Source organism: Lissotriton vulgaris, chromosome 7 (genome assembly GCF_964263255.1).
Source record: "Lissotriton vulgaris chromosome 7, aLisVul1.2, whole genome shotgun sequence".
Classification (NCBI taxonomy): Eukaryota; Metazoa; Chordata; class Amphibia; order Caudata; family Salamandridae; genus Lissotriton; species Lissotriton vulgaris.
In genome coordinates, this window is record NC_141695.1 from 451,125,605 (window position 1) to 451,135,391 (window position 9,787).

The 9,787-nt window shown below is 41.5% G+C and overlaps 1 protein-coding gene across 1 annotated transcript; it reads right to left on the reverse strand.

The window, feature by feature from the left end:
• Positions 1 to 951: 951 nt before the first annotated feature.
• Positions 952 to 4,203, reverse strand: LOC147701839 (toll-like receptor 12). Its single transcript, XM_086928714.1, has one exon. The coding sequence runs from the start codon at positions 4,201 to 4,203 to the stop codon at positions 1,378 to 1,380; it is 2,826 nt and encodes a 941-aa protein (XP_086784840.1). The 3' UTR covers positions 952 to 1,377.
• Positions 4,204 to 9,787: the final 5,584 nt, after the last annotated feature.

Consider the following 9,787-nt stretch of genomic DNA (forward strand, 5'->3'; position numbering starts at 1 on the left):
ACCCAAAGTATGTCTGTATTAGTAGGAAAAGGGGTTTGGGGTACATTTTCCTTACTTACATAACGGCAAAGGTCACCTTTGCTTCGCAGGGAACAGGACCCAAGCAATGGAGGGCAAAATATTTGGCTTTTCAAGATTTATTTTCTACCTTGACAAAGGAGTAGGCAGCCTGCTTTGTGTCTCTGGCCTAGGAGTGATGGGCAAGTGAAATGGTACATGCAACAGTGTGGTACTACTGGTAATTGCTTAATGGAAACATACGATATAAAATCGGGTATTGCAATAATTGCGAGAGAGAGGGAAAAAATCACACATGGGTTTTTCAAAAATGAATCCAATTTATATTTCTCAGAAACTTCCTAGCGATGCATACATATGTTAAGAAGTTCGTATCACGGTTGGATAACAGAGTGCATTGAAAAGTGTTCATAGAAGTACTCATGTGCAACGTGATAAGGAAAAGAAGAGAATGGTTGTCACAGAATACTTTTATACAATTAACAACAATGGCTAAAGCACCTCAAATGAGCTAATGTAATATGCCTGTTTGGAAGACCAATCATAAGGATCTCTCTATTCAATCCAGGTTTGAAACTCAATGTCGACGTTTCGACCCAATTGTTGCATGAGGTGAAATAAACCCATGAGGACAGTGATATTGAATAATATGGCAACCCATAGTAGCACAAACGCAGGGCAGGTACCAGGGCCCAACTCGGATACAGCCGTAGAGAGGGCACAAGGCTCCTAATCCACAAATTAACCACGTGGTGGAGACTCCGCACATGAGAAGACAGGCAGTCATTAAGATACCACTCCTGAAATTCCTTTGTGAATTGCAACAATTATAAACTTACTCTAAAGAGTAAGTTCGCCTTTGTTAAACTAGCCCCTAGACAGTAGGTTATCAGCACTCAGTGGGCAAACAAAGACCCTGTGAAATATTTCTGACAGTGGAGAAAATGATCCTTGCTCCAGACACAAATACCATAGTACTCTGTGGAGCAGGCAGGGGTGGCATTGTGTGTTAGGGACATATTCTAGAGTACTGGTATGAACATTTGATGCCTCTCAGTGTTGCAGAGGATAATGTGCCTGAGGCCTGGTAGCAGGGCCTCTGCACATAACAGAGGTAGAGAGTCCTGATTGTTCAAAAACTGAAAAAAATCTCATAGGACACAATGTAGACAGGTATTTCTTACTGTCTAATCTTTGCTAACCCTGAGCCAAGGTTAGTATTGTTTCTTCTGTATTATAGAGTAAGCAGTCTACGCAATTCAACAGTTCCTAATCAAGTGCCAGGATTGCAAATAATTAAAGTTAAACCAATTATTGTACACATCCCCTAACTCACTGGGGGAAGGTGTACAGTACCTGTTAACAATTCACTTTGTCTTCAACTTTAGTCTTCTCAATGGCCTTCCTCATATTCTCCCAAAATACCATCTGCTTGTCCTCATTTCCATCAGGCCATGCTATGTATGTCTTTTTCTTCACCATCCTGGCCAGCCTGTGATACGCAGACAGCTGGTACTTTGAAACATGCTCCAAGAAGACCAAGATGAGGACATCCTCCTGCTCAGCAAGCAGCCGATAGGTCGCCATTCGCATCTCCAGAGAGCACCATTCACTCCTCAGATATTTGTGGCTGATTACACAGATGGTCTTCCTGCTCCTGTAAATACTGTCTGCTATGTTATCCACAATGTCTTTCCCCACCTCAAAATCCCTGTTATGTAGGCACAGTTTGAAGAATGGTGGCCCTTTCTCCTCCAGGTTTGGAATGAGATGCTGCAATATCCAGTCTTGGTCACTGCTGCTGTAGGACACAAAAGCATCAAACTCATATTTTACAGGCTTGCCTTTTCTTCCCCTTATTCGGTTCAGCCAAGCATAGAATATATATATCAAACTCAAGAAATGAGAGCTGCATGTTTTGTATAGTAATGTGACAGATATGAAAAAAAGAAGAAATATGGATGTCAAAAGGAATAACATAAACTCTACTTCTTGCTCACAATTATGTAAAAAAAATAAAAAGTTAAGCTTTGTACGCTCCTGAATGCAGATCAAATTGCTAAAATTGGTGACAAATGTCTGTGGTGTACTGGCAGCCCAAGTGTAAAACCTTGTGTTGGCGCAATCGCATGGGAAGGTTACATCTTCTAAATACCAATATTTCAGCTTTGGAAATAATCTCTGAACACCATTATCCAGTATTGCAAAAGCATCATTACGAGTTACAAAAACACGAAGCGAGATCATACTTTGGAACATGCCAAAAGTTAGGTATTTAAGCCCAGAATTCTCCAGAATAAGACATTGTAAACTTGGCAAATTCAGAAATAGAAATTCTGGGTTATAAGTGGAGTTGTACATAGCTGAATTCAAATTCCATACTTCTAAATATTTCAAATAGATTAAATTAGAGAAATTTAATGCACTGTAATATCCTCCACCAATAAAATGACTATAAAACAGTTTCTCTACAATGGGGCACATCTGGTAAAAAGAGATCTGTTGGTTCATAGACATGATATCAGCATTAAAAGCTATAAAAAGTTCTGTGGTGTTGTGGAAGAGCAATCCTTTGGGCGTATCGATATTGATATAAAGGCCTACCAAAGTCACTATTTTCACAGAAGAAAGTGATAAGTCACTTTTACTTTTGATACGTATATAATCACTTAATGTCCATGTTAAAACGGTTAATTGAGGGAAATTCTCAGGTATAAGATACATGTTGTTTGTGTCCAGTGTGAGCTCTTTGAGGGACTTTAGCTCTCCCCATTGATCCCCTTCAAGTTTTTTGAAGGAATTTCCTTTAATATCCAAGGTCATCAAGTTGGGCACATGTTGCAAAATGAGACTATCTAGAAGCTTGAGTTTGTTGTCATGCAAATCCAGATGCTTTAGGTGGAGCAATCCGAAGAATCCCAGAGGTTCAATTGTTTCGATCCTATTTGAATTGAGATCCAGCACAAGTAAATAAGCCATGCAGGCAAATTGTTTGTTTTTGACAAAGCTTACATTGTTGAATGCGAAGTGCAGAACCTGTAGTCCAGAATAGAAATGCATTTTTTCATATGAAAGAGGGCACAGATCTAGTTTGAGGTCAGTATTTCGAGAGAGAATTAAAACTATCAGATGAGGAATCTTGTATAAAATATCGCTTGCAAGATATTTAAGATTATTGTGACTCAGATCCAAGGTTTCCAAAGACCCACACTCGGACAAGCCCTCTCCTGACAACTGCTCAAGGTCACTATCGGTAACAGCAAAGGACACTAGTTTAAATCTTGAAGCAATGTAACACATGTTAATGGTAGATGAAGTTTTCTTCTTCACAAACCTAAGAAACAAACTGTCTAATGTGTCAGCTCCACAATGCGAAAGATCATTTAACAGCGGGGGCGGAGGGCTAAGAATCAGCGAGCGAAGCCCCATCCTACTAAAAGCATCCGGGCTAAGTTTACTGACAGGATTTTCCGATAGATCCAGCTCAAAGATCGCTGGAATGTTATCCCATTGCTTGAACCCAAGTTTCATCTGTACGATCTCAATGTCGTTGTTGCTTAGGTCTAGTCGGTGAACTGATTGCATTCCCCTGAAGACATTGAAAACTATGGACAAGTCATTAATGTTATCATACTGTAGAGAGAGTTCATGAAGCTGAACAGAAGGTGGTAGATCCACCTGTCCAATATGATTAATACAGATGTTATTCAAGGTTAGAGTTTTTAAGGATGTCAAATTGAGAAATACATCTTGTGCAAATGATATGTTTTTGCATTGGAAAGATAAGGGATCATATAAAATGGTGAGGTTTTGAAGGTGTGGCAGTCCGTGGAACGCTCCTGAGAGCACAGTTTGAACTTCAACCTCCAAATACAAATACTGTAGCGCCTGGAACCTACAGAGTACATTCCTGTGAATGGTTGATACACTTCCAGTAACACACAGAGCCAGGACATCTCTAGGAACATCAGATAGATCTTCTGGTAAAGCAGCTATATTACCGCACCTAGCAAATAAGGTTTTGTTTTGAAATGAAGGCCATGAATAACAATCTGGCAGTCTGTCCAGGTATGTGGCATCCTCAGCTAGGACACATTTTTTACTGGTCCACCCAAGGCTGAAGTGAGTCCTGGTGGAGACGAAAAATAAGACACTGCTCCAGGCAAAGAAGAGTACTTCCTTCATTCTTTTAATGTTTGAAGACACCTGGATGCAGGTCTTTTTTTCTCTGAAAAACGAAGAAAATGCAGAGTTAGCCAGAAACTACATTTGGCCTTCTAATAGTTATTATTTTGCTTATGACCAATAATCTAGAAATGTATTACTTTGTAGGTCCTGAATCACAGGAGTGTGCACAAACACATACAATTTTTATGATATTTTTGTGAAAAAGAGTAAACAGAAATCAGTGTGATTCAGTAACAGGCAAAATATGTTAATTAGGCCCTCATTCTGATGTTCGGTGGTGGGTCCACTGACATCTATCGATGCGATTCGACCACCGGATTATGAACTGGGGAGAGAATGACCACTGCTGTTCCAACGGGCTCAAAGAATATATCTGAGCCGCGGTGAGACCGTAATGCCTAAAATAGGGGCAGTGCCTGCTCAGCCACCACCGTAGGGATTATGATGTCTCTTACTGTCTGCCTGTCTATGGCGATCCAATGCCATTGAAAAGCAGATGGAAAGTGTTGTAACCTATTCCCCCGCCATGTTTCACCTCCCTTCTTTTCCTTTTGGTATGCTTCCCCCACCCCTTTCCTGCCACCTGGAATGTTCAGGGAATTCATGTTGGAAAGTTGGGGAATGTGTTTGTCAGAGGACAGTGGATGACCAGAATAAAGGTGTCTACTTACATTACTGGCATCATCATGATTATTGTATCTTTTCTATGATGGCGACGAGGATGGGATCCGTACACACGTGTGCAAAGCACAATGGATTTTTGAGAGATCAAAGTAATAAATGTTGTTCTAGAGCGCCACAAGTTCTTCAACCATGTGCAAGGGAAGAGTTAATCTGTCAAGTGTTATTTAGCAGTTTTAAGAGGTCTCACCCAACTGTGTGACTTTGGCGAACTCAACAACTCCCTGATAAGAGATCAATTAGTCAGATACACAAGTAGCAGTCAGATACAGGAAAAATTATTAGCCAAAAATCCTACACTGGAAGAAGCAAGTTCCCTAGCTCAAGATGTTGAACACACGACTAAATATTTGAAAGAAATGAAAGTAACTGAAGAGGTAGTTGCCTCTGTACACGTGAAAGATTCAAACAGTAATATTTTTAAAGTAAAAAACAAAGGGTAACCCTACAACAAACCTATGAGAGAACACCCTGAACTAAAATGCTACAGATGTGGTAGCAATAACCATTTGGCAAAGAGCCCACACTGTTCTGCCCATAAAGTCATTTGCAAGAAATGCAACAGGAGAGGCCATTTAGCCAGAGTTTGTAGGGATGGAGACAACAGCCAAGTCAAAACAGTAAATGTTGAGAGCGCACAACCCCAGAAATGTGTATTTCAAGTGAAAAGTGTAAGCAGTTATACCAGACTAGGATACCCCAAATGTAAAGTGCCACTCAATAACAAAACCGTTGAAATGTTTGCAGACTCTTGTTCACCCTTTACCTTGTTAAATATTGAGGACTATAAAAGATTTTTGGGAGATCAAAGTGCCGAAATCACAAAACCTGACATTTCGCCCAAAGGCTACATCAAAGATCCCATTCCCCTGGTAGGTATGATGGAAGCCCAAATAAATTTTAAAGGAAGGTCCACTGTAGGTAAAGTGTATGTGGTAAGAGTAGGGTCCAATCTTCTAGGTTGGCAACACCAGAAGGAATTGGGAATTATACTCGACCCCAACAATAGAGATCAAGTTATTCTGGTGGAAGATTCTGAATGGGACAAGACAACATGTGATGAATTTCTGAGTCTTTTCACAGATGAACTGGGACTTTAGAGAAGCTTTCAACACAAAATATAAGTCAAACAAGGAGCAAAACCAGTGGTCCACAAAACCCGCCCTGTTCCCATTCTAATGAGACAGCCCCTTAAGAATGAGCTAGGCAGGTTGTGTATTGGGCGTCATACAACCCATAGACTCATCTGAGTTGTTGGCACCCATAGTCATAGCTTCCAAGGCTAATGGGGAAGGCATCTGTATTGGCTTGCGCAGTCTTAACGATAACATTTGGGTCGAGAGATTTGCCCTCCCCAATATTAATGAAATGTTGAGCACCATGGGGAAAGCTAAGTTCTTGTCTGTCATCGATTTGTCCATGGCATAACATCAAGTAGAACTACACCCTGAGTGAAGACCCCTAACTGCGTTCTCTTCCCCCTCTTAACGATAACATTTGGGTCGAGAGACTTCCCCTCCCCAATAGTAATGAAATGTTGAGCACCATGGGGAAAGCTAAGTTCTTGTCTGTCATCGATTTGTCCATGGCATTCCATCAAGTAGAACTACACCCTGAGTGAAGACCCCTAACTGCATTTTCTTCCCCCTTTGGAGCGTATATGTTCATCAGGATGCCATTTGGACGTGCTTCAGCTGCCACAGTTTTCCAAAAGATGATTCAGCAAGTGCTTAGTGGAATCCCAAACTCTATGTATTTCCAAGATGACATATTGATCTATGGGATATCTCCCGAAGAACATGATTCTGTTTTCAAAACTGTGTGCAAAAGTCTATCAGAGGCAGGGTTGACAGTGAAGCATGACAAATGAAAAATAAAGGTGAATGCAGTAGACTATCTGGGACATACCATCTCACAAGATGGTTTTAGACCAAAACATAGTTTGATTCAACCCATAAGAGATGCCCTGTACCCCACTAACAAGGAGGAACTCAAGTCCTTTTTAGGCCTTATTGAGTATATGGCCAAGTTTGTTCCTCAGTTTTCAAAGAAATGCGATGGAAGAGCTGTTAAAGAAAAAACAGGAATTTCAATGGGAGGAGATGCACTGGGAGATGGTAAAAAATATGAAGCAAGAAATCATTGAGTCACCTGCCCTAGGATGTTTTGACTACAGGGAGAAAACTATACTAAGCACTTATGCTTCCAACAAAGGCCTAGGGGCAACATTATCACAAAAAGGGGAGGGTGGCGAGACCATCATAGCCATCACATCTCAAGCCTTAAGGCAGACATAACGTAACTACTCTGTAATTGAGAGGGAAGCCTTGACGTGCTATTGGGACATTAACCATTTTAAATTCTTTCTATGGGGTACCAAGTTCACTGTCCGCATGGAGCTTAAACCCTTAACATTCATGTTTTCACCTAAACAAGTACATTTCTATTCTCCAAGGATAGCCAAGTGGGTTCTGGGTCTAGATAACTATTGCTTTAGAATTGAGTACTTGCAAGGACAAGAAAATGTGGTAGAAGATTACTTATCGAGATCTCCCCTTAACACTAACTATCACGAAGATCTTTTGGATGCTCCCATCCTAGCCATCCAATTACTGTCTCTCAGCAAGGAGGAATGGGAGGAAGAGATGAGAAAGGACAGTAAACTGAACTCTCTTAAAAAGTTAATAGTCAATGGTTGGCCAGAAAGATGCAGTGAAGTGGTGACGATATGAAAGATTTTTGCAAAGTAAGACACAAATTAACCATCATTGACGATAAAGTGTATAACAATAAGAAAATAGACCCACCTTCTGATCTCAGGAACAAAATATTAGACCTGGACCATGAAGGGCACTTAGGGAGAAGCATCACAAAAAACAAAATGAGAAACAATTTCTGGTTCCCCAAGATGGACTCAATGGTGGAGGTGAAAGTCAAAGAATGCATCGTCTGTGCAAGAAGTGACAAAACGAAGATCCTATGAAAAGTTCCCTTGACTCCAGTGGAGGTACCCATAGTGCCATGGACGAAACTGGCCATGGACATAATTGGCCCTATGGAAACATTGGGATCCCTAAAGAGATTTATGTCCGTCTTGGTTTACTACACCTCACGCTGGGTAAATGTTAGATTCAAATCCCAGACAACAACTAGCAGTCTCGTCACATTTCTAAAATCTGTCTTTTCAAATGAAGGTATACCATCAGTTCTTGTACCTGACAACGGGGTGCAGTTTACATCCGAAGAGATGAAGAAGTTTCTTGGGGAATTAAACATCAAGCATGAGAAAACTTCACTCTACTGCCCAAAAGCCAATGGATTAGCGGAAAGAACGAACCGCATAATAGAAGAACATTTACAACTAGCCATCACTAACGGCCACAATACAGAAAATTCTCTCAGAGAATGCACATGGGCTTACCACACCGCACCTGATCTCATCACAAGAATTTCCCCTTTTGTGGCACAAAGAGGGAGAGAGCCAAGTACAAAAATGAACCCTCTCTGGCTGGAAGGTGGAAAGGAAGTAGAACACAACCATAGGGAAAGTCAAAGGAAAATCCAGCAACACCAAGCTAATTACAAAAGTTGGTATGACCAAAGACATGGGGTAAAAGGACATACCCTCAGAATCAACAATTCGGTTATGGTAAGGAAACCAACCCATGTCCAGGCTGGGCACAACAAATCCTATTCCTCAACGATTAAGTAAAATAGGCAGAATGTGGTACACCTTGAGAATGGACAGACTTGGAGTGGGGACAGACTTGTAAATGCTGATTAGTGTAACTGTTTCAGTCCACAGGCTCATGCTGTTTTGTTCATCCCTCCTTTTTTTGGGAGATGTGTTGTAACCTATTCCCCGCCATGTTTCACCTCCCTTCTTTTCCTTTTGGTATGCTCCACCTCCCCCCCTCTTTTCCTGCCACTTGGAGCGTTCAGTGAGTTTATTTATTTATTTATTTATTTTTAAAATTTCTAAAGCGCGCAAATGCCTTACGGCGTCTCGGCGCTAATATTAGCATATTTCAGATTGCGAGGGTTATAAGATGTTACTGGTTAAAGAGCCAGGTTTTAAGATGTTTTCGAAAGGAAAACAGCGAAGTGTGTTCCTTAATCTGAGAGGGAACCTGGTTCCATAATTTGGATGCAGCCACTACAAAACGTCTGTCTCCCCATGTCACCTTTTTTGTTGGGGGGATTTGGAGCTGTTGGGCCGTAGATGACCGCAGTGTTCGGCTGGGTTTGTAGATTTTAAAAGCGTTTTTAAAGAAGTCAGGCCCATTATTTTTCAGCGCCTTGTAAGTGATACACATGGCCTTAAACTTTATCCTGCTTCTTATGGGCAGCCAGTGAAGCTCTCGAATTGTGGGAGAGATAGAGGCATATTTTGGAATCCCCATGAGGATCCTTGCAGCGGCATTTTGGACAAGCTGTAGCTTGTTCACCACTTGTTCCTGTGCATTGAGCAGAAGGCCATTGCAGTAATCCACCTTGGATAGTACCAAGGAGGACATTAAGGTTTTGCCAGCAGTAGGAGGAAGAAAAGGGAGCCGTTTCTTCACCATTCTCAAAGTGTAAAAAGAGGCCGAAACCACGGGATTGGCGTGACTAAGGAATGTAAGCTTGCTGTCAAAAAGCACGCCCAAGTTTTTCACCTTGGCTACTGGCAGTGGAGGTATACCCAGTTCCGAAGGCCACCAGACTGGAGACCAAGACGGGGTTAGTTCGCCAAAAACCAGTACCTCCGTCTTGTCGGAATTTAGCTTTAAGCAATTCTGGTTCATCCAGGTGCTGATGGCCTTCATGCCTGCCTGAAAATTCGCTGCCACAGCTTCTCCGTTTTTGTGTATTTCCAGGACCAATTGTGTGTCATCGGCGTACGATGTTAGCCCTATGC